A 26,567-nucleotide genomic window follows, 5' to 3' on the forward strand; every position below is an offset into this window, starting at 1 on the left:
TTCGTTATGTTTTATTGAGATCCTTTTGTCAACTAACTTTGGGGATCTCAGGTAATTTACAGATGATTCTGTCTCAGTGGGGTTTATAATTTTGTCAGTGAAATGGATGATATCCCTAACAATTTGAGGCAGCACTGGCCAAGAGCTACGTGGGTAGAACCCAAAACGCATGTTAGTGGTTTTCAGAAGAAAGATTCAATATCAGTGCAGAAGTCAGGAAGGGTCTTATAGAGAATATGGTACCTGGGTCAGGTCTCAAAAGAAGGAGAGGAGAACACAACAGGAAAGACTTTAAGACAGGAGAAACTGGATGAAGAAAGATAAAGAACTAGGAATATAATGCGAAAGAATAAGACTAGAGGGTCTTGTAGAAATGTTGGTGTAGGTTACATTTGAATTATAATGATCCTGGACAGTTTGAGTGACATTCTAGAGAGCAAGAGTCATATATTTTACATCGTTGTTCCCTTTACCTAAAACAGATCATTGTTACGAATATTGTCACCTGACAAGCAGTAAGGGAACATCTGTTATGTTTACTTGGATTTATTTGACTTTTTCTTATAATACAGACCAGAAAATTTAGATTTTTTTATTTTATAAGTTCCTATTCTGAAACAAGTTCCTTTTGAAAATAAATGAGTTTATTATTCTGGGACCTCTCTGGGAATGGGAGAAGAAATAACTAAATATAAAATAGACAAACGAATTAACCACCTATCAAGTAGTAACTGGCACCAAGCATATCTTTGACAGAAACTGTCTTTTTGCTGTAGGAGTTACTTCTAGTCTTTTCACTCACAGTTATGCTTGGATGTGTTGTTAAACAAGTGCTAATTATATAAACCTACATGTTAAAATGTGCACTCATTGTATGTGTCTTATCCTTGCATTATAATGACAATACACTCTCACTCGCATCATAATCCTGGCATTATAATGACAATGCATATCTCAGCCAGATAGCACTGATGTTTAATTCGTTTGCTGATGGTGGGAAAGAGTTTGCTATGAACCAGATACTCTCTCCAGGCTTTTTTCTTTCTTTCTTTCTTTCTTTCTTTCTTTCTTTCTTTCTTTCTTTCTTTCTTTCTTTCTTTCTTTCTTTCTTTTTTTATACAAAGCTGTAATATGGAATCTGAGATTAAGAATGAATTTGCAGCCTGGGAAGATGGACCTTAACGTCCATAATCATGGGCTCTTTAACACCACTATTGACCTAAAAAAGACTCTGAATGTTCTATCTTGTGTTTGTGGTTACAGGAAGGTCTGTGGATCCATATTCAGCCCAAACTGAAACTCAGATATGTTTGCTTGTGTCATTGGTGACCACGAAGAAGAGTTAATCTGCCCACAGAGGTGGTAGTTCTTGGAAAGGGAAAAGAGAAAGAAGTTGAAGGATGCCCATGAGGCACTTCCCTGTAAGTCATCCAGGTGCCCTGAACAGACAACGCCCTGGAGATGAGACTGTCAGACCACTCAGCTAAGATGCCCTAACGTTTGCCAGAAGACAGAGCAGAAGATGAGAGTCCATCCTTTGGGAAGTGCTTCAGCGAGACTCAGAATGTAAGCACCAAGGGCAGTTGTCCAACCTTTTGCAGTTATTGAAATTCATATAGAAAGAAGGGGCACAGGAAGGCATCTGTCATAGCTAAAGGGAGAAACTCAAATCATTTCTATCAGCAAATGAGCTTGAGTAAGCAATGTTTTATTGGAAGAGATTTCGATACCCCAAGAGGAGAAGTCTCAGAACAACAGGTCCAGTCTCTGCCCACAGCTTCAGGAAGGCCAGGGGAAGGTACCATATGCCTCAATACGTCTCAGCCAGCAATCATTCCCATCACACCTGGCTGCAATAGCTTCATCTCCTGAAGAGAAAATCTTCTCTGTCTTCACTTTTCTTGCAGTTGTTATTTCAATTAACTACTCCCTTTCACCTCTTAACTTCTCAAAGTAGTTTTCTGTTTTCTGTCTCCAATTCTTCTACCATTCCCACTTGAAAGCTATACAGTCTTCTCCCCACCTTTCCTCTGAATAACTCTTCTCAAGGTTACGGTGTCATTCCTGCTTATACATAATGAATTAACAATAGCTGATAGGATTGATCACTCCTACCGTGACACACTGATTTCACTTGCTTTCAGACTCTTCTCTTTTGGTTGTCTTCTTACCTCATTACCTATCTCTTCTCATTTGCTGGTCCTTCACATCTTCCTGGCCTCCTCTTTGTCTACAGGTACTTTTGTGGTCTTCTGTCTCTAAACACATCTACCCATCAACTAGTCCCAAATGTATATATCTATTCCTGGACCTTTCCTCTGAACTCCAGATTTGTATTTCCAACTACCTACTCAATAGTATCTTCTTGGATATCTATTAAGCATTTGAATCACAACAAGCCTAAAATTGAATTTCCTATCTCCGAAGCAAAGCCCTATCCTTCTATTGTTTTTCCCATCCCAATAAATTGCCACTCATTCTTCCAGATGCTTGGGCAATATTTTTTGCAATCATCTTTGAGTTCTTTCTTTCTTTGATATCCCACATTCATTTCACCAGCACATGCTGCCCTATCTACATTTCAAACATAACCAAAATCCAACATTTCTACAATTGCTACTTGCCTGGTATAGCCCTATCCTCTCTCCTCTGGATTACTGTATTAGCCTCTGAATTGGGATCCCTGCTTCAACCCTTTCCAACCTCCTCCTCCCATAGCCAACTCTGTGAACAGCAGCTAAAGTTGTTCTTTCAAAAAGAACCAAGATAATACCACGTATTTGTAACACTTTGAAGGGTTCCCTTGTGACACTGAATAAGAGTCAAAATACTTACAGGGATATACATAGCCCTAAATGATTTGGCTTCTGGATAATTCTTTGATCCCTAGCCCTCTACTCTCATCTTTTCTCACTTAACTGCAACCATTCAGGCACCCTTGCTATTCCCAGAACACAGAGGACATACTCCTGCCCCCTGGCTTTGCATATGCCATCTTATTTGCCTGAAACAGCTCATCCCCAGATAACAAATGTTCCCCTCCTTCACTTCTTTCAGGTAGCTGCTGAAAGGTAACCTTATTTGAGATGCCTTTCCTCATCATCCATCCTCCTAGCATATTACATTTGTATTTATTTGTATATTGCCTCTATCACCATTGCATCTATTTTCTTTAGCATTCTCAGTCCTAACTGAATGCCTCATTTATAGGAGGCAATCAACACATATTTGCTAAATACTGAAGAGAGGAATAAAAGGGGTTCTGTCAGAAATTTTGTGTTCCTGTGGGCAAGGAAATAGAGCTGATGTCATGTTTGTTCTTCAGTCTCCAGTCTCCAGCCTAAGTCTAAGGCTCAAGGAGAGATATGGCCTGTAGGAAGAAGTTGAAAAATTACTTTCATCATGGGTTTTATGTTACATGAAATACTAGTAATGCTGCCTAAATCTCCAGATGATAGTCATGTAGTATAATGGACATGAGTATTTCTTTTTTTTTTTTTTTTGAGACAGAGTCTCACTCTGTTGCCCAGGTTGGAGTGCAGTAGCACAATCTCTGCTCACTGCAACCTCTACCTCCAGGGTTCAAGCAATTCTCCTTCCTCAGCCTCCTAAGTAGCTGGGACTACAGGTGTGCGCCACCATACCAGGCTAATGTTTTTTGTATTTTTAGTAGAGACGGGTTTTTGCCATGTTGGCCAGGCTGGTTGCAAAATCCTAGCCTCAAGCGATCTGCCCACCTCAACTTCCCAAAGTGCTGGGATTACAGGCGTGGGCAACTGTCTGGCCATGGAATATGAGTGTTTCCATACAAATTTTGCAATAAATAGAGCACCATAAAAGCTCAAAGGCAATGATGGTGGTTCCCAGAGGAGCAGAAGAAGAACATGATGCTCAGAAAGTATTGAAATGACTTATCTATGTGGTGATACCAAGAGGATTCTATTGGAGTAGTAGCAGGGGCAGTGGAAAGGAGCTCATTTATGAAAATATTTGAGATAGCTAATAACTCCCAGAAATACTTATGGGGAGATATTTTGCAGATAGACCTTGTGTCACCAAGAAAGGGGCAATAATCCAGCAAATTTTAGGTACCAATGTTATTGTAACCGAATTTGTACCTACGGACTCGTGAAAATTGAGGCAACTTTTAGTTATAGGAGTTATTTATAGGTTAATTTCAGCATAGCTTTATACTTCTTTCTTACTATTAGAACTGTTTCTTCGTAGTAATTTTTCTTTGAATTAAAATCTACTCTGTGTGCCTCTATATTTTAGTGGCATTAAAACCTTAAATTTAGAGAGCATTATTTTCTGCCACCCAAAATTGGCTCACAGAAGTAAGGAAAAGTTAGAGATAAACTTAATGACAGTTGATTTACACCAGTCTACAGTCATTGGAGGTATGCTAGTTTCTGGTTAAAAGAGCAGGAACTTTTAAATCAGACAGACTTGAATTCAAATCATCTCTATCTTTTATTGGGGGTGAAAAATATCTCCTTTTGAGGCGAGAATATACTCAAGATCTACTCTTTCAGACAATTTTAAGTACAAACTACATTATTCTAACATAGTCATCATGCTGTACTTAAGGTCTCTAGAACCTAGTCATCTTATAACTGCAAGTTTATACCCTTTGACCAACTTTATGTATCTTTTTAAAGCTATGAATATAGACACTTGACTGACATAAAAAAAAGAGTTGGTATTGTACCACATCAAAACAATTGAACTCCAGAGGACTGTGTTGTGGTCCCAAAGGGCTGATGCATAAGAATCAGAAGGCCTGGAGGGAGAAATGCCAGTGACTCACCCACATTGCCCATGCTTTGACTTTTCTAACAGGGATGTATATACAGGGTGTCTTAGTCTATTTTCTGCTGCTATAACACAATAGCGCAGACTGAGTAATTCATAAAGAAAAGAAGTTTATTTGGTTCACAGCTGTGGAGGCTGGGAAGTCCAAGATCAAGTGGCTGCATCTGGTGAGGGCCTTGTTGCTGTGTAATTCCATGGTGGAAGGCAGAGGATAAGCAAGCACACAAGAGAAAGAAAATGGGGACCAAACCCATCCTTTTATTAGGAGCCCACTCCCATGATAATTAACCCAATACTGTGATAAATAACTCACTCCAGGATAAGGGCATTAACCCATTCATAAAGGCAGAGTCCTCACAACCTAATTACGTATCAAAAGTCTCACTTTTCAATACTGTCACAATGGTGATTAAGTTTCAACGTGAGTTTTGGAGGGGACACTGAAACCACAACACAGGGCTTTCCTCCCAGGTGTTTCCATGCATAACATGTGTAGTAAATGTCATTAGTCTTCTAGAGGGGAAGCATGATTATACAGACAGACAGATCTAAGTTGAAATCTCAACTCCCATACTTACTAACTGGATGGCTTTTGTTAAGTTACTTTACCTTTCTGAGCCTCATTTTCCTCCATGTAATATTTACCTCAAAGGTGGTCTGGTAAGCAAGATAATATATGTATAGTATCTAGCATGTGCATCCTCAATATGCATTAATTTTCTTCCTCTCCCAGTTCTACTGATTAAGAGGCTGAAGTGCCAAGGGCTTTACCTGGCTTAATGGTGGCAAACAAGATACAAAATGGGCCAACCAGATTCTCGCTTAATAAAAATGAGATTTGAGATTTTAGGTAGCTACAGATGAGCATGACAGCCAGAGAGTCACCATAAAAGGCCAAGCCCCATGTTGGCCATCACAGAACTCAGGAGGAAACCAGGAACAGGACCACTGAAGCCTTATCCCAACTATCTATGTTATTTGGGCCCAGGTCAAGGGCTGAAGACTCACTAGAATGCTTTCTATGGGAGGCATTGGGTCACTTGTAAGATGAAGACACTTAGATCTTGCTGCTACCTTAGTGTACAAAGCCTCAGAAGTGAGTAATAAGGAAACCAGCCTTAGAATGAATTCTAGTTAGTTGACTAGAGTCCCCTGGAATTTCATGTCCACCTGGAACCTCAGAATGTGCTGTTATTTGGAAATAGGGTCTTTGTGCATAGTTAATTAGTTAAGATGAGATCATACTGGATTACATCGGATCCTTAATCCAATGACTGGTGTCCTTATAAGAAGAGGAAAAGACACATAAAGAGAAGAGGTCATGTAGAGATGAAGTCATAGAAAGGAGTTATATAGCTGCAAGCCAACGGACACTGAGGATTGCCAGAGGCCACCAGAAACTAGAAAGAAACTAGGAGGGATTCTTCCCTAGAACTTTCAGAGGGAGATCAGTCTTGGTGACACCTTGATTTTGGGCTTCCAGACTCAATAACTGTGAGAGAATACATTTCTGTTGTTAAAACAACAGAACTTGGTGCTTAAAAGCAACAAGTTTGTGATAACTTGTTACTGCTGCCCTAGGAAATTCATGTGTCACTCTATATCTTATCAGTATTTTATGAGTTTTGACAGGATTTTCCCTCTGATAGTGACTTCTTTTCTTCCTCCTCTTTGGGTCCTTTTCATCTCCACAGTTTTTCTCCCTTTCACCCTTGCCATGACCTTCGGGTCCCCAGTTTCTGGTCCTGTTCTAGCATCCACCCTTCTCAGTGTGTCTCTCAGCTCCCCCAAGCTCAGTGCAGCTCTCTCATCATGGCTGAAGTCAGCACGCAGCGGGGCTGATATTAATAGAAGGCCGGGCCTCCATTCTTCCACCTGCCTCTAACCAGCTGTGACCAACAATCACGGCACTTGACCACTCTGTGCCCCAAATTCCTCATCTGCAAAAAACAAAAAGACAAAACCAACCATGCTACCACACGGGCCGTGGAGTTTAAAATATGATCGATGAGAAAGGGCCTTGTACAAGCAAAGGCTCAATTAAACGTGTGAGAAGCTATTCCATTATTATTAAAAAGCTTGCTGAAGATAAAGGACCTGGCAAATCGAGACTGTGTTTCTGATCTCAGAGCCGTATCACTATCCCAATTTTCCTCCAGGTCTTTACTTCATGTCTGTGCCTTTCTAGTTCATTGACTTGGTTCAGAAGAGGAAGGGCTGTGATTTGTCCTTAATTTCTGGGAAGTGAAGCTTTTAGTATAGTTACTGATGACCCTAGTACCAGTGCCAGGCCTCTCACCACAACCAGGGCAAGAGAAAACACCAGGGGGATATGAAATGCTGGCTATATTTCTTAAGTTTTTGCTTTTCCTTGAGTCTGAACTATTATGAGCAGAGAGGTACTTACATTTGATTTATTGGCAAAAATCTTTACAGTATTTGGCATCATGGAACTTTTATATTAGAAAAAATAAAGAATGTTTGTTAAAGGGGAAATTTCAATGATACATATAGGTTTTCTTTTAAAGATAGTGAAAAATTCGAAATTTAAACTGATTCGTAGCCAATCATCAATCTTAATGTAAGACTGCAGTAGAGGAAGTGAAATAATTAAAACCAGCAAAGTAAGTGACTATTAGACTAATAATTTTTTCATCTAACCATTAAGTTCCTAATTTATGTCATTTTTTTCACACAAATTCTTCATAATATTTCATCCATTTTGAAACATACTTTTTCACATTTTTAACACCTGTGAAATCAAGATCTGTCTTACAGTCAATATTGCCTTTTATTTGTAATTGCCAGGTTTTTTTTCCCTAAAATATGAATGCATTTTATAATTGAAGGGTCTTAGATTCTATAAAATAAGGTATTGCATTTAATGAAGGTGGAAACTGTGAGTCCTGTAATTAAATTTCTTTTTCTTTTTATAATGCTTTTATCAAACCTCAGTGAAACAAGTGTGATACATTTTCTCCTACAGAAATACTTGTACTGTTTGCTTTAGAATTCAGACATTTATTCTTCTCACAAACAAGTGCATTATTAGAAAGAGGGAATGTAAATGCAATTTTGAGACCAAAGAAAAGAAAAAAAAACTAGATTCAGAAATAAAAGTATAATACAGGATGGGGAAAATGAAACAATTTCATTTTCATAATTACATCCTTGCAAATGTCTTCATAGAACCCAGTGAGTTTATGCTATCGTCTGAGCTGTCGATGATATGGCAAAGGCCTGGGTTCAGCCCTTAACCTGCTGCTGGGGAAGCACCTATCATTTTTGTCGCAGTTGTATGTCAAGTGAAGGGATTGAACTGGGTAGTTTTTGAGGGCCGATCATTTCTAGAAGCCTCTGATAATTCTCATTTTAAGAAGATTTATTCACATAGATATTTTAATATATCTCCTACTCAGCTTCGCAAAGCATAACTGCTTCTCTTGTCTTACCAGTGCGGTCAATGACTCGTTGAAAGTTTTCATTTGCAGAGACACTGTAAAGAAACAAAAGTATTGTGAGTCAAACAATGTGTGTAAATAAATTATACTAAATTACTTTTTAATTAAACAGCTGAGAGCAAATGCAGAGTTAGGTTTTAGTAAGAGAGGACTTTCAGAAACCAATAAACAGTCAGGGACTAAAGTAGTATTTTATTTTGTAGTTTTAAACTGATACATAGTTTTGACAAGAATAGGGTAATACTTCAATTACAATTAAAATGAAAATCCCTACACATCCCCCACCTTGCCCAGGCAGAGTTACACTCATTGTTTTCATGGATCTTTGCAAGAGAAATGTATAAGGCGCACACACACACACACACACACACACACACACACAAAGACTTACAAGAATCCAGAGTCCAGCCACTGCTGAATACTTTCTTGCTTGGAATCTTCTACAAGTAAGAAAGAACAGATCAGTTAGTCAAAGCACAACCAGCTAAAAGGACGCTACCCTGTTTACTCAGCCACCACTCAATTGCTCTATTTCCCACATATTTAGTCACATGTTTCCTTCCATAAGCATATTCATTTTTTTTCCTGAAGGCAAAACCTCCTGTTTTCCATGATCAGCCTTTCCTGAGAATGAAGTGTAAACTTGTCAAAAGACTGTAACTTTAAAAAAAGAAAGAAAATGTGAGAGAGAAGAAAAATAAACCACTGAAGAGCAAGAGATGTTAGAATAATTTTTAAAGTACCTGGTGTGAATACAAAGGGTAAGAAAGCATAAGAGACTTTTGTCTTTCTGTTGTTGGATATAAATCACCACAGAGCCTCTCCTTATTGAATCACGACATTTACCTAAGGCAGCCAGCCAGTGATGGTTATTTGCAAGGAGTTCTCTGCCAGGTTAGAAACCAAATTTGCATTCATTCCAGGGACAAATTGCACTAGAGTCCCTGGATTGCCAAAGGCACCCTGTGTTAAAAAGGCACTAGTCTTTTAAGGTGGATCTTTATCATTGGCTTAACAAATAGTCAACAGGCAAAAAGGAGTGGATGTAAAGCAGCATTTCCTGTTAAATATTTGTTCCCATTCTGCTTGGCAACTGTGTACTCTGGGCTAATTTTGTTTGACTTTATGCTGTCAAATAGTGAGGTGCCTGAATTATCCCCCTCACAAGGTATCAGGTGAACCATAAAAGCCAGGTGGACACAGGAGGTCCATATTGCTCTTCACTTGAACTGCTGTGAAGTTAGAATGAATTGGGTGGTGGGCAAAGAAGAAAAACCATTCAACAGTTACATAATGGGGGCAGGGGGGTGCTGGAAGTATTTTCTTACTTATTACTCTTTAAATGATTAAAATTTTTGTCAATGCCTCCTGCAGGACCCAACAGATTAGAGTTTTTCAATAAAATGTTTGAGGACCTGAAAGAAGCCTCATGCCCAGACCCTAAACAGCTTCAAAGTCCTGGGAACTTAAGATGAGGGATATTTGGAGTGGAAAGGAAGCAGAGTTCATTCATTAATTGGTCTACTTCTTTCAAGGAAGTCTGTGTTCTGAATGTCTATAGCAGAAGTCAGAAGTGCCCATTTCATAAATGTTTTTGGCATCATGCCGGGAACACTGGTATATTCAAAGCCAAATACTTTTGTTCCAAAATCACCTGCCCCTGGCCAAAAGCTCCCACATCCCTCACCACTCACAGAGGAATGCTTTCAAATAGACCTGAGGGTCCTTCTCACCCAGCATGGGGATGGTGGGACCCTGACTTTCCTCCTCAGGGTCAGGGGGTAGCCGCTCATCCAGTGGAGCCCACATGCTCTTGGTGCACTTCAGGATGTCTCTCTTGCTCTTTTCCTTGCCTTCTTGAAGGTTGTCAGACCCTTGTGATTTCTGTGCCATCATAGGAGAGTAATTCTGCAAACTAACTTAAAACACACGCACACAAACAAATCAGACACAGTGAGTTCAGCTTCTGGGCTTGGCTCAGTGAAAGGGAGAAAGAAGGCCAGAATGCCTACAGTCAGATGAATGATCCAGCTTCACAGTCATACATGAACCTGGCTCACCCACCTGAGCCAAGCTCCCTGTCTCAATTTGGTGAAATGCTTCCCTCTCCATGGCAAAGCAGGTGGGACGCAAGTGGCCATGTCAGTCATCAGACCACACGTACACTCTGCAGATTCGCTTTGGTGGTCTGGGATGTGGATGGAGAGCAAAGAAATTAGACTTGAGGGCACACCCAGTAAATAGCCTTCAAATTTATCCAACAGTTATATCTACAAAATTATTTTTGAGACCCAAATATTGGAGAAAAATGAGGGCTTTGGCAACAGATTTTCTTGGCTCAGTCCTATTTCTGCAACTTGTGTGGCCTTACGTAAACTATAGAACCTTTCTGCATTCCCTTATTTCTGAACTGGGGATACACTCAACTGAATTTTAACAACTTAACCTCAGTGGAATACTTACTATGTGCTAGATTCTATGCTGAATTCTATACATTCATTATTTAATTTAATTGTCAATGAAGGAAGTAATATAGTAGTCACAATTTTATGGTAAAGTGAAGACCAGAGAGTTGCATGTCCAAAGCCAAACAGCCAGCCAGGACTCAAAGCCAGGCACTGGACCCCAAGTATGTTCCTATGAGTATACTACATACCCTATACGATGGCTGGGGCAATTAAAATATTTATGAGTATATTACACACCTGGCGCAAAAAGTATCAGCTGCCCCCATTATTTAACTTGACCTTCATGAACATCCTGTAAAACTAGCAGAGTAAGAGCAGGACACAGCAGCTTAGCGCAGCAACAGAAATTGTTTGGTCTCCACACAGACTATAAGCACCCTGAAAACAAGGGCCGTTCTCTTACTTATTTATGTATCTCTAGAACTTAACTGGATTTTTGGCACATAGTAGGTGGTGAATCAACAAATATCAAACTAAAATAGCAAAGTGAGGTTTCAAACCACACTTTCTGATGCAATTACTTCCATGACATATGCTTTAATTTGAATTTGTTTATTCTTCAGGTTTAGAGAAATGGCCAAATAGCCAAACACTTACTTCAGTAGCATTTCTAGGATCCCTAAACTTATGCATAATCACTGATCACATGACATGTACATCATTTCTAATCTGTTTGCAAAAGGCAAACCATTCAGATTTATTACAAATGCAAATATTTTCTTTCAAGTATAGGTGAGCATTCTAGACGCAACTGGCAGCACAATTTTCTTACCTGCTTTATATATTCAAATTCAGCCAGGTATAAATATATACAGTTATTGTTGCAATTTTAAATTACTACAAAAATTAATAATAATGATGGCTGTCAATTTTATGTTAAAAACAAACCTTTCAATTACTTAAAAATTAAGGGAAAAAAATAGTTAAATATACATTAACAGTCAATATTTTAGCCAGTTAACTTTAGGAATATCCACTGGTAGCAAATTATAAAAATTTCAATAATAATACAAGACAAAATAATGCAGATTGAATTATATTCCTAACCTTTGGAGAATTGTTTGGTATACTAGAATTCATAACATTAAACAAAATAACATTTAAAAATCTCACTGAAATTGTAGTTATTTAGCTTCACATAGGTTTTGGGTCTTTCAAGGAAACAAATAAATCTCTTCAGCAGTGCCTTGTATCTTGTGAGCGTGAATGATAATAACAGCATCAACACTGACAGTGCAAAATTTCACAAGAAGGAAAAACTCCAAAATTATGCTTAACAACATTCATGAAATATCAGATTCAATAAAGGACCAAAAGCTTTGAAGAAAACGATAACATATTACAGAAAACATATTACAGAAAAGTAAGATCCCCAAAATAATCTCACTCCTTCACTGACCTTGGCCGAAAGTGAGTTTCATTTAGAATGGGAGAGTTTGCACTGTGGAGGAAACAAGAAGCTATCAAGTAGCTGATAGTACTCAAATTGCTGCTTCTGTATCATAATGACGAATTTTAAGTTAGCGACTGTTTTTTCAAATGTAACACTGGAGAAATTGTTGAATTTTTAGGTAAACGTGCTGCTTTATTTGTACATCCCCAAACTTCCATCTTATAATGAATGACATACTTGACCTCAGCCTCCAGCCTTAAACAATCAGTGAGGATATTCTCTCTGCCAGCTCTGTTGTACTTGGCCACAGAGCAGGAAAAAGGCTTGCCAAAGAAAATGGGAACCCTTGCTAAAAACAAGGGTCAGGGACCAGTTCGTAAAGAAAACCTCTTTTGTTCCTTCTGTTTTAGTGGATGCCTTCCCAGCTGGTAAACAAATCTGCTTCTGGAAATGGATTTTCTGAAGCTTGTGTGGTCTTCCTTTGGCATTCACTCACTTGACCCACAGAGCAGCCCTTTGGAAAGGGACACAGATCAGGCAGCATCCTGGAATTGCTCAGTGGATAGTCAGCGCACAAGTTATGGCATGTGACTGCCTGCAGACTTCTCTAATTAGTCCATCCACCCCAAGGGCCTTTGGGAACCCAGTTCTTGCTAATTCTTTGACTTGGCCCCAAGAGGAGTCCTCATTCTGGATCATGTCATTCCATGCCTGGGGAATCCAGTACTTTCTCTCTCTTCAAATCTCTTCTACACTGATTACTATGCTGTCATTTATCCTCATGTGTATACAAAACTTCTACTCATGTGGGAAATTGCATATAGTATCACATTTAACTATAAAAAAAAGAGGATGCAAAACTGTATATGCACTAAGAACTCAATTTTGTAAAAACAAAATAAACAAATGCCTTGAAAAAGGGGGAAAAAAGTACCAAAATGTTATCAAGGTTTAAAAATTTTAAAAATAATCAAAATCAGAAAAAAAAGGCTTTGTTACATTAATTCTACCTCACATTTTCTTAACTTGAGCAAATTCATCCATACATGTTCCTTTTCACTGTGAAGCTTTAGAGCCACAGTGAAATCATAAAACTTGGTGCTTTGACACTTAAAGCAGTGACAACGATTACATTCTTGCCCTCTGAGTTATTTCACTTTTTGTATCTTTATGCAAAAATGTTTTCTTGCCAAACAGGTTGTTCATACTAGGAGAATACAGATCGTGTTTTATTTAGTCTCTGTTCCCCATAGATCCCAACACCTTTGACCCAAGGTAACTAATCTTTATTAGTGAATTGCTTGGTTACTTGGGAAAGGAGCATTCAGTTGGCTTTGTCAGCTTTCTTAGTTCTTATCTGGTTAAAACAGCAAGTGTTTTCAGGTCAGATAACACTGGATTTTAATATCAGCTCTGCTGCTTTCTGATATCTTGGGGAAATTTTCAAACTTTTCTGATAATCTATTTCCTCATATCTATAATGAGTATGAAATAAACATCTTATGGAATTGTTAGGAAAACTTAATGGAAAATATATCCAAAACAATCATCACTCATATTGGTCAGTTTTCTTTCTTTTTCCTTCTCTTCTGTATGTTGCTTCTTGTCTTTATCCTGTCAGGAACTGTCAAGTAAAGAAGTATCACCAATCAATGCAATCATTTTTCTAATAGAAAATAAATTTGACCCTGTTAGTTTGTGGGTAACCTGTGTTGTCTTGAAATTACTTAGTTTGGATGATTGAGAAGTAGATGTATTTGGGAGAGTGAGAATAGAGCGTTTCTGTGACGATGAGAATGTGGATTTCCCTGAGATGAGTTAGAGGTGCTTATCAGAGTCTTGAGATTCCTTCAATTATAGACTAAATTTTAAGGTTATAATTGTAGTCTGTAGCTCCAGCCTTGGCCGCCATTTCTGATTAAAGTCGGTGGCCAAGAAGAGAACTGCATAATAGGAGAACAGCCCGAGGCATTCCGCATCCAAATGGATCTCTAACACCGTGTCTGCATCTCATCCATGGATCTTCATTGTCATAGCCTCTGTTCAGGCCTTCCTAAGATCTCAAATAGTGTCCAGGCTTGCCTTGTTCACCTCCCTATTTCATATAGTGACTTCCCCAAGAGAAGCATTGAAGAGAAGTCTACATAGATCCATGTGTTCCATTAAGACCTGCCCCTTTCCCAATCATGATGCCATTCATGGAAGTTTATAAAGGAAGCCTCCAGAACCCCTCCTGTTCTCAGAAAAATGATTACCACAAATCTCAGTACCACTTATGTTACCTACACAAACTAAGAGACCAGTCCTGAGAGGCTGGCACTCTGAGAGAACCAACTCATCCTTCTTCCCCTGGAAGACCACAGGAGCAATCACATCATGCCGTTGGGCCATGCTCTTGTGGCAGTGAACATCACTTCATCTGGCCCAATCTTCCACCATTCCTGGAGACTCTCCCAACACCTGTGCCCTCTGGAACTCATGCCCTGTCACCTACCAATACTCCTGCATCCTAACCTATTCACTGAATGTCCCTTCATCTTCTATGTCTAACTGAAACCGGGATATGGCTTCTCAAGCTATGGCCCTTTCATTTATTCCTTAAAAAATCTGCACTGCAGTCTTCAAGACAGTGTAAATTTCATCTATGATCTTTGTTGCTGCTTCCAAACCTTGTTTCCTCTGTCCTTTGAAGAATATGCCATCAGACTATGTAGTTATGAACATCCAGGGCATTCACCTTCATTTACTGAAAATTTTAGGATGGTATTTCTGTAATCTTTCTGGAAGATTTCATTATCAATGTAGACGGCTTGCCAACACCAGGTTACTCAGTTCAATGACCTGTTCACTTTCCACAATCTTTCCCTCTGCTTGATTCCTATGGTTTTACTTCACTGTAAGAGAACAGTCTCCAAAATCCTAATTTCAAACATCCCCCATCACCTCTATTCTACTCATACTTTGTTTGGGCACCGTTTTTGTACTCCTTACTGGATCGTCCCCTTTACTTTACAATATACTTTAATGTGACCCACCTTAAATGTATCTTCCATGTGACCACCTTGAATCCCTCTCCAGCTCCTACCTTAGTTTTTAATGAAACCAGTGATGATTCCCAAATTCTCATTTCCAAATCTGGTCCAGCCTGTGAGTTTACTTCATACCAGGGTATTCCCGCTTACTTAACATTTCCACTTGAGTGTCTGTACACATTTTGTACCACACTGAATTGTTTATTCTTTCCTGGACTTCTTGACCCTCCCATATACCTGCCTTTATTCTAGGGTGCTTCATCTCAGTAAACAGGGCCACTATTCAGGCAGTGGCTTATGCCAAGAACTTATGAGTCTTCCCTGATTCCTCTATTCCTTTCATTCCCACTTTAAACCACTAAAAAAAAAAGAAGGAGCTGATATGGTTTGTCTGCGTTCTCACCCCAATCTCATCTTGAATTATAGTTCCCATAATCCCCACATGTTGTGGGAGGGACCCAGTAGGAGGTAATTGAATCATGGAGGTAGTTACCTCTATGCTGTTCTCATGATAGTGAGTGAATTCTCACGAGATCTGCTGGCTTTTTAGGGTGCTTTCCCCCATTTTGCTCTGCACTTGTCCTTGCTGCCAGCATGGGAAGAAGGAGGTATTTGCTTCCCATTCCACCATGACTGTAAGTTTCCTGAGGCCTCCCCAGCCCTGTGGAACTGTGAGTCAATTAAACCTCATTCCTTTATAAATTACCCAGTCTCAAGTATTTCTTCATAGCAGTGTGAGAACTGACTAATACAGGAGCCATTAAAATATATCTGAGACCAACCACCTCCAATGCTATCAACCTAATATCGGCAGAACTCGCAGTCTCACTTGTATCACAGCAAAATGCTTTTATCTGCACTACTATCCACACCTTCCCTTCTCTTTATAACCCACTTGAGTCAGTATGCTAGTGGCCAACTTTTACTTCTTATCATTTCAGAATTTTTGGCAGCATTTGATGTCATTAACCACATCATCTTAATGAAAATAATCATTTAACTTGGTTTTTAATATAAGCCTCTCTAAGATTTTCTCCTACCTCAAAGCTTTTTTCCTCAAGCTTTTTTGCTGATTTTCTTCTCTCCAACCTCTAAATTTTGAGTGATCTATACCTCAGTCCTAACCCCCTTATCTTTTCTGTCTACATGCCTCCCTACATGAGTGGGGCTTTAAAGGCCCCTCTGTCATCCCATAGTTCAGTGTAAATCACTAGTATGGTACTTTCACATTTTTTTATAAGTCTGTTACACTGTGTTCCACTTATGTTTAACCATCATGGGATTTTCTTCAAGACAGAGATCTTAGCATTTATATCATAATTGCATGGAAAATGTACTCAATGTATATTTGTTGAATGAATGACTATTTAAATGAATACCAACAAGGAACTGAGGAATACCAAAGCCAATCTGGTTATGAAATAATTAAGGACTGTTTGGTATTTAGCAGTCAGACAACTTATCAGAAAGTGCACACTAACCAGAATTAGGTACACAGTATCAGAAAATATAGCATTGTAGATTTGAATTAGAAAAAGTATGAGATTATACACACAGACACATACATGCACAGACATAGACACACAGTCAAATGCACACACACACACACACAATCTTTCTCTGTTTTGAAGCAAAATTTTCTGAGTTATCACTTGATGCCTGCTTATTCCGTCATTTTTACAAAAATTAACTGAGTAAATACCTTCTTTTACCTTCTCTTATGTGCCTCCCAACAGCTAACAAGCAGATGAAAAATCTTAATCCATTGCCAAGGAAACAAAAAAAGTAATTTATTTTTAATTAATCAGTAAATAGTTATCAATTGGCTGCATGACATTGGGCATGCAGTTTCAAGTTCTCTTGGAATGTAATTTCCTTTTGTATAATATGAGAGAATTAGACAACATGAGATAATTCCGTAAGTTCATTATTCTGTTTCTAGCCTCCACATAGACTGTTTAATGTTTGGCCAATGGAGTTCGTATTTTAAAGACATTTTAAAGTTGCAGTCATCAAAATAATACAAATAATGATAATAAAATTCTCCTGTTACTCAAAGGTTTGGAAGATCTCTCAAAAAGTCAAGCAACAAAATCAAGCCAGGAATGTCCTTCTGCTCTCCCTCCCTATCCAAGTATTAAAGTCCCACAAACACTTGTAAAGATTTTCAAATGATTCAGTGAAGTAGAGGCAGATCCTGGGGAATACAGTGTTCTGTCAACACTCTGCTGGGAGGAACAAGCAGTCTGTGATGACTTGTTCTGTGGGTGGCTTCCTCCCACCACAAAATATGTGAAGGGTGCTCACTTCTGCCATTTAGGAGCAAGCTGGATTTAAAGACAAGGCAGTTGTGCCCAAGCTGGAACCCAAAATCAGACTTCCTGGAGTTGGAATATTCATCTTTTACTGGTGAAAATAAGCAAAAGACTATTAATTTAAAGACTGTATATACTGCTTCCTGGAAACTTGAAATGACTTCAAGGCTGATAAAGTTAGATAAACTGATTCATCTACTGCTAGCCCTGTTTCAGTCCCTTTCCAACTTTAAAGAGATTTTTTTTTCCTTCATGATTTCCCTCTTTATCCACCATTTCTCCTTTTGCCTTCTCAACATTTGCTTTGCTTCATTTTGGGGATGGGGAGTGAAAGGCGAGAGGGCATCTGTGATCCACCTCTCATCTTGTATTCCAACATCCCGGCAATCTAAATTCCTTCATGGACACCGTATTCTGGATGCACAGAATTACTTGTTCCAAGATGCATCATCGTCTTGACCCTACTAAATGCAGATCTTTCTATAAGCACTGACCTTGTCTTCACTAGATACTGTTTCATTAAGCTCAAATAGAACTTATTCTATAGAAACTTCTTTCTTTCTCACTCTTCACCCCTGACTCTAACCTACTTCTGACACTCACAGCAATCTGTGTAGCCCCTTATTGTAGCCTCTTCACACTCAAGTTGAGAGGCTTATATTCACCTCTGCTTTTCCCACCAATTAAATGAACTCCTGGAAGGCAATGACTATGACTTATTCATTTTAGTATTTGTGCTACTTAGTTCAAGACACAGATAACAGTGGATGATGAGCAATAACTGTTTAATGAATGAATGAGTACTTCTAACTCTGGACTCTGCTATCAGTACCTGGGAATTATGACTTACTTTTTTTGTAGTCTCTATCATGTCATGTCAGCACAGCATTATGCTCTAAAAGTTGCTTACAAAAGTACATTGTACAAATGAGCTATTAAATCAATAAATTCAATGACATCTACTAATTCAATTTAATTAAATACTTGAGTGTCTACTGTGTACAAACAAACTTTGGAGGAGATTACATTTGATTACAAGCAATAGTTCATGCAAACTATATTATAAGGCAGAATGTAATACGCAGAAAGGTAAAAAGAATTGTTCTCAAATATTAAAGGAGAATGTTGTTTATTTGGGGGGGTATAAAAAAAAGCTTCTTGGAAGAGGAACCCTTGGTTCTGATCCTTGAAGATGGGATAATGGATGAATAGGCAAACTTTTCAGACAAGAAGATTGAAAGACATGTGAACCTTTACAGCATAAATTTCACCAAAGAGCTGCTAAGCAGTGGCTTTGTGATAATTAAGCATATGTTCTTTAATATTAGTTTAACAAAATAACTGGTCATCTTCTATGATGGTTATTTCTTTTAAGGAAAATTTTAGTTGGGCTCTATCACACCTGCTTTCCATGTACCTTTTCTATTATCTTTAAAAATAATGGTCAACTAGGGATTTTCAACTTGATAAAAAAGATCTATAAAAAATCAGTAGCCAACAACATACTTAATGGTGAAATCTAGAAGCTGTCCCACTAAGATCAAGTACAAGTTAGAAATGCTCCCTCTTACCATACCTTTCCAACATTGTGCTGAAAATAAAATAGAACAATAGAACACAATAGAGAGCCCAGAAATAGATATAAAAATAGTCATCTGGTCTTTGACAAAGAAGCAAAGGCAATACAATGGAGAAATGTTCATCTCTTTAACAAGTGATGCTATAAAAGTTGGACATCATATGCAAAAAACTAATCTAGATAAAAAACTAATTCAAAATGGATTATAGACCTAAATGTACAATATGAAACTATAAAACTGCAAGAAGATAACACAGGAGAAAATCTAGATGCCCTTGGATTTGGTGATGAACATTTAGATATGACACCAAAGGGACAATCCATGAAGTAAAAAAGTGATATGATGATCTCCATCAAAATTAAAACTTTCTGTTTTGTAAAATATAGTGTCAAGAGAAAATGAAAAGACAAGCCACAGAGTGGAAGAAAACATTTGCAAAAAAATTACCTGATAAAGAGAACGATAAACTAAAATATCCACAGAACTCTTAAAACTCAACAGTAAGAAAACACAGTCTCACTAGAAAAAGAGATAAGAGATATCTCACCAAAGAAGATACACAAATGGAAAATAAGCATATGAAAAGATACTCAATTTATCATAAAAAAATGAAAATTTAAACAACAATGAGACACCAGTAAACACCTATTAGAATGGTCAAAATACAGAACGCTAAAAACACCATGCTGTCAAGGACGTGGAGCAAGAGAAACTCTCATTTACTGCTGGTAGAAATACAAAATATTAATAGTACATGACAGAGCAGGAGTATCGCCATCTTGGACAAGCACTGCCATTTTAAGTTCACCTTGATCAAAAACTGCCTAAATCCAAAGGGCGTCAGCCTAATGGCTAAGGTCAGCATGACCATAAATCACAAATAACATCTCTGACCAGAAACATTTCAAACCCCTCCCCAACCACAGACATGCTAGCCCTGAGATAACCTTCCCCCTGGCTGGAGAGATGTCAGCCCCAAGATAACCTCCCCTACAACCCAAGACATTCCAACCCTTCAATAAAATTCTCCCCTACACAGAAACATTCTAATCCTGTGATAAGCTCTCCTGCCATGAACCTTAAATAATCTTAGTCTGGAAGAGACAGTGTTCCTGACTGAAATCATCCAGAAGCCCCTCTCAGGTTTATCTCCAAAATAAACCTGTCTTTGACTATTGAGCCACTTTTCGTGCTTCTTTCCTCTTTCTTTAACTCTTACATTTGGTGGCAAAACCCGGGACAGATTTTGGGGGTAGAAGATCTCTTGCAATCAGAGAAGCAGTGGACAGCAGCTGATTGTCCTGCTGGATCCTGAGAGTCTCTGGGAACCCACCCCATCTTGCCTCTCACTTCACTTTTTGAGCTTTTTGCCTGAGGAGCACAACTAACCTGAAGGGGGCTGCAAGGCTCAGGCTGGGGCTACTCTCCAGTGAGCCCTCAAAATCCTCAAGTCTCAGGAATCCACCTCTGACTGCCCGCAATGGTTATTTTGCTTTCTCCTCTCCTCCTCCCTCATCCTTCTTTCTCTCTCTCTCTCTCTCTCTCTCTGTCTCTCTGTCTCTTCCTCCTGTAGCTCTAGTCCAAGAGGCCCTTTGTCAATTCCAACTCGAACATCCAACATTGGACACTAGTCCAGCCAACTGGTAAGATCTGCCCTCCTCTGGCTTTCTCGCCATACCCAGGAAAATTCAGGTCTGCCATACAGGTCCTCAGAGGACCAGTGGGACTAAGTTAGAAGAAATCTTGGAGATGCCCAGTTTCTTCTCAGCTTGATTGTCCTCTTTAGAAAGAGGATTCCAGGTCTCTGTCTTTTATCTGGGGACACCTAGAACAAAAATAGACACCCTCAGCGACTTCTCACCTGTCCACATGGATGCCAAACAATCCTATATTCCTACATCCTCTCCATTGGGCTGTCCCCTTCACAACCTTGCCAAACTTGGCTTATGCATTTAGTTTTTTATTGCAACATGGCCTGATTCCAATGCAACTTAGATAGTGACAGCCAATGGCCTGAAAATGGCACCTTTAACTTTCAAAGTCTCAGGAACCTTGACAACTTTATAAACAGGAATGGCAAATGGCAAGAGCTTCTCTGTATTCAGGCTTTCTTCTATCTAGATTCCAATCCTCCCTGTGTCATGCTTGCACCCCCTCATTAAATCCTTCTTCTTAATGAAAACCCTCCCTGGGTCTCTCCTTCCTCCAAAACTCCTTCCTCCAAAAACCCTTTTGATCCTGAAGATGACCTCCCTTCATATTCTCATCTTCCTGAATCCGCTCCATGCCTGTTTAAACCCTCTTCCCCAGTCATCCTTCCTGCCCCCAAGCCTTCAGCCCCAAACCTGGCTCCTCCTCTTTCTCCACCTGTTATCTCTTCAAAATCCACCTCTGCCATTCTCCTTCTCTGGGAAGTGGCTGGGGTTGAACGCATTGCTTGCGTTCATGTCCCTTTCTCCACGTCTGATTTGTCGTAGATTGCTGTGTCTGGGATCTTTCTCTAAACATCATGTCCCTTTCTCCATGTCTGATTTGTCACAGATTGAACAGTGCCTGGGATCTTTCTCTGAAAATCCCTCTTGTTATTGCAGGGAATTCCTGCACATAACCCAATCCTTTAATTTCACTTAGCATGACATTTATATAAGTCTAACCTCCACCCTCACCCCTGATGAAAAAGAGTGCTCAGCTTAATTAAAAGGAATATCCAAGCTATGAGTATATTCAAAAGGCCTTTATGTTTTCCTCTTCATAAATCTTGTTTTCCTGGAAAAGGTTTTTTCCCAGTGAACTGAATTACTTTTCTCCACTCTGTCTTGCCACTCATAGTACATGTACTTCTGGTGGCCTGGGACTCCTTGGGAAAACAGAAAAGGCACCACAAATCCTGTTTTGGGAAAAATCTATGTTTTCCTTATGGAACTCCTGGAATTAGAGGTGAATAACTACCTCTCAAAATCTGTCTTTGCCTTCCAGCTATGCTTTTTTATTAGGCCCTGGAAATTGTTTTCCTGGCCCCATTCTTAAAAGGCCTCACCCAAAGGCCAATAACCCAGTTGGGAAATTAGCAAAACAAACAAACAAACAAACAACAACAAAAACATAAACTACTGGATATTTTTCTGGTTGTCTGTGTGGCTATATATGTGTTATGTGTGCAATCTGTATTTTAAAAGCTCTAATTAATTGGCCTAAGAAAAATAAGTGCTTAAATCAAATATTTTTAAGGAAAGAGTAAAAGCTGTGGGACCTTTCAGTTCACATGACCTTAATCTTTAAAACTTACTGCTATAGTAAGATTAGAAATGTCTTAAGAGTTGCCAGCATACATTTTTGCTTGCATATATTATTCAAGCAGTTCCATACTTATCTCTGTCAAATACTATAAGGTGTCAAAATTTGGCATAGAGGCTACAAAACTATAACTCAGCCCAAACAATAATCTTTGTTTGTGAATTTTTTAATAAATGAAATGTTAATATTGGTTTAACAAAGATAGCTACATCTTGAACTATTTAGTAAAATATCCTAACTTCTAATCTTATAGCCTTAGGCAGTCTACTCCACAGACATGAAGGAAGTTTGTTTTGGGAAAGAATTGTTATCACTGTTGATATTAAAGAAGAGAATTTACATAAAAAGAATCTTACATGGCAAATTTTTGCCCTAAAGTAAATTAACTAGTTGTTTAAAGAAAGGGGTGTTTACAAGTAAAACATTTGAGGCATGTCAGAGATTGTGTAAGTCATAAAAAATTTATAAAAGGGAATTTATGCAAGAAGTGTTGTACAATTTAAAAGGGCTTTAACCTCCTGAATGCTAACTGTTAGCTGTATAACTTGTGTGACTTGCAGCTAAGTAAGACCTGGGACACATGGGGTTAAATGCTAGAATAAGTCAGACCTTATCTGCACTTCTGTCTAGGTCCTAGGCTCTTTAACTAGTACATAATAAAAAACGCAAGCTTACCAACAAAAGTAAAGGTTGCTAGAAGTTAATAGTGTAACATATATTTAAGACTATTGAAAAAACAATTTACACATACTTTTGGTAAGAAGATTATAAGGAGGCATGAGAATGTTGATTTTTACCTACATTAAAATGTTAAAGAATTGTTTTAAGTTGAATAAAATAAAAATGAAGGTTTAAGCAAGTTTCGGAAGGTTAACTGTAAAGCAAATTCTGTGTGTAAACATTTTGGCTAAAGCTGAAGGGGTATCATCCAATTTTTCTGTAAATTGAGCATTAAAAAAAAAAAGCACAATGGGTTTCTCTTAAAGCACTAACTTGCTCTTTAACAAAAATGATACAGGGTTAAAAAGGGTCTATACAAATCTTACCATATGGTCAAACATTAAAATTGGATAAATAGGTCTACAAGGTTTTACTAAAAATTGAGTTTAATATTAACAGCACACTAATATAAAGGTAAAATTTTGGCTTGTTATAAAATCATACAGGAAGCATTGTCAAATATAAAATGGTATTTGACTTTATTTGGGTTATGTTTGTATACATATGTTATTGGTATGTGCTCCAAAGTATGACAGACTCCTATAATTCTGATATATCTTAGTGTATATTATCAGTAATAATTATAATTGTTATGTTAAAATTGTTGTGTGCCACAATGGTACCAGATATCCTTGTAACTTTAACTATGGCTACCCTAAAACTTTTTGTCATCCATAAACAATTGTTGTCTTGTTTTGGTCCTCCTTTAGAAAGTGGTTTTATAATCAGCTATATAGCTGTAACAGGTGCTCTTGAATGCAGGTTTCTGATAACTTTGGAGATTGTGACATCAGAATAGAGGAAAAACATTCAGGACTCTTGAAGAGCTAAAACGTTCATTAATATTATGCAGAACAGGAATTAACTGCATAAACTGCACCAATAGGAGACTGGAGTGATCTTTTTGACATTTTGCTTAAAATATTACTAATCTTTTGTTTTGCTTTTCAAAGTCAAATAAAATTTTCTTTTGAGCTATTGACAGCTTTTAGCAATTTAGTATACTCCCATGAACAAAATTTGGAGCATACTTGTTTCTCTCTACCTGATTTTCTCTAGAATTTGGAAACTATCTGTGAGTGTTCTTAAGTTATGACAATATAGTTATTTGCATAAGTGGAGTAAGAATCTGTTTTCTTTTGTAACAGGACACCATTAAAAAACTGGTTATTTTTACCAAGGCTTTGACTGGAATGGTGTGCTTTCCTTTAAGGAATCAAACTTCACTTATGAAGGCAATAAAGCCCTTGGAAAACCAGCCTCATATTTTGTGTACACAGTCCCTGTACATGGTTTCTGATCTGTGGTAAGTAAATAACGTCACTTTCTGACAGGCCAGGAACCCCAAGTTATCTTGGAACCTCAAAAGGCGAGGAATTCACCCAACTCATAGGTATTTGATGGTGCAAATCCATGGCTGGGCTGGGCTTTAAAAAGGTCTTATCTCATCTCTGGAAGAAAGTTCCATCAAAGCCAATTTAAAAGGCTTATGTAACAAATAATCATTCTTTCTGTACTGTATGCAAACAATTAATCCAAGTATAATAAAGCAATCCAGTCCTACCATGATTTATCTTTTAATAAAAATAGGAAATTGGAGAGAGAAAATTGTGTTTCAAAACCTATAGCACACCTGTTGTTAAATTCTAGTCTTGACTAATGTTTTTTAATTTTTATTATTTTTTACAGTTTAAATTCAATTCTAATTTTTCTGGCTACAAGTTTCCAAAGTAAGCTGTGTCCTAAAGTCCTATGAACTGAAAACTAGACATTTCAGCAGGCGCTGCCTCTAAGCCCCCAGCCATCACAGGAGGAAATCTCTTCACTGCTGGCACTGACAACTAATAACTGAGGGTGCCTGGAATCTTTCACCCCCATGTCTAGTAAGTCCATGGAACCCAGGGATCATGGCCATTTCATAGACAACTACCCAACAACATCTACAGATGGTGTTACTCCTACAGTCAATCTGAGACCAGAAAACTCTCCATCCCCTCATCAGCAGGAAGTAGCTAGAAAGAACACACCCTCCTCGTCCTTTTTATAACTACGGGGTCTGGATTGACAGAGCAGGATCATCACCATCTTGGACAAGCACTGCCATTTTAAGTTTGCTTCGATAAAAAACTGCCTAAATCCAAAGGGCATTAGCCTAATGGCTGAGGTCAGCATGACCATAAACCACAAATAACATCTTTGACCAGAAATATTCCAAACCCCTCCCTGACCAGATACATGCCAGCCCCGAGATAACTTGCCCACTGGCCAGAGAAATGTCAGCCCCAAGATAACCTCCCCTTCAACCAGAGACATTCCAACGCTTCAATAAACTTCTCCCGCATACAGAAACATTCTGAGCCTGTGATAAGCTGTCTCACCCTGAACCCTTAAATAACCTTAGTCTATAAGAGAAAGTGCACCCAACCAAAATCAGCCGGAAGCTCCTCTCAGGTTTATCTCCAAAATAAACCTGTCTTTGACTGTTGAACTGTTTTTTGTGCTTCTTTCCTCTTTTTAACTCTTACAGTACAGGCACTTTGGAAGACAGTTTGGTGGTTTCTTACAAAACTAAGCTCACCTTTAACATACGATCTATCAGTTGTGCTCTTTGGTATTTACCCAGAGAGTTGAAAATTTATGCCCTGCCAAGTGCGGTGCCTCACATCTGTAATCCCAGCACTGTGGGAGGATTAATAGATTGCCTGAGTTTAGGAGTTCAAGACAAGCATGGGCAACATGGTGAAACCCCATTTCTACAAAAAATACAAAAATTAGCCAGGTGTGGTGGTACATACCTGTAGTTCCAGCTACTTGGGAGGCTGTGTTGGGAGGATCACTTGAGCCTGGAAAGTTGAGGCTGCAGTGAGCCAAGATGGCACCACTGCACTCCAGCCTGGGCAACAGAGCAAGACCCTGTCTCAAAAAAACAAAAACAAAAACAAAACGTATGTTCACACATAAAATTGCACATTGATGTTTATAGCAGTTTTGTTAATAACTGTCAAAACTTGGAAGCAACCAAGATGTCCTTCAGTAGGTGAATGGATACATAAACTGGTACATCCAAATAATGGGATATTACTCAATGTGAAAAAGAAATGAGCTCTCAAGCCATGAAAAAGACATGGAGGTGCCGTAAGTGCATACTACTAAGTGAAAAGCAGTCTGAAAAGGCTACGTATTTCATGATTCCCATTATATTACTTTCTTAAAAATGGCAAAATTATAGAGATGGGGAAAAATCAGTAGTTGCTGAAGGTTAGGGGAGAGAGGAATGAATAGGGAGAGCATGAGGGATTTTTTGGCAGTGAAACTATTCTTTATGATACTATAGTAGTGAATACATTCAATTTCCTGAGCATTTGTCCTGAGGACTAAGCTCTGATATTTTTTTATCTTGCCCAAATTCCTAACTAAATGTCCACATAAAATTCTGTACATAGATATATATAGTAGCTTTACCCATAATAGTAAAAACCTGATATTAAA

The 26,567-nt window shown here is 38.4% G+C and overlaps 1 protein-coding gene across 1 annotated transcript in view; it reads right to left on the reverse strand.

Moving 5' to 3' along the window:
- Positions 1-12,387, reverse strand: part of ITPRID1 (ITPR interacting domain containing 1) — a 92,618-nt gene extending 80,231 nt beyond the window's left edge. Inside the window, 5 exon segments of the mRNA XM_073008996.1 lie at positions 8,268-8,311; positions 8,668-8,716; positions 10,010-10,191; positions 10,341-10,464; positions 12,144-12,387. Of these exon segments, the coding sequence (XP_072865097.1) occupies positions 8,268-8,311; positions 8,668-8,716; positions 10,010-10,191; positions 10,341-10,464; positions 12,144-12,165 (421 nt within the window). The 5' untranslated portion in view covers positions 12,166-12,387.
- Positions 12,388-26,567: the final 14,180 nt, after the last annotated feature.

This window comes from Chlorocebus sabaeus, chromosome 21 (genome assembly GCF_047675955.1).
Source record: "Chlorocebus sabaeus isolate Y175 chromosome 21, mChlSab1.0.hap1, whole genome shotgun sequence".
Lineage (NCBI taxonomy): Eukaryota > Metazoa > Chordata > Mammalia > Primates > Cercopithecidae > Chlorocebus > Chlorocebus sabaeus.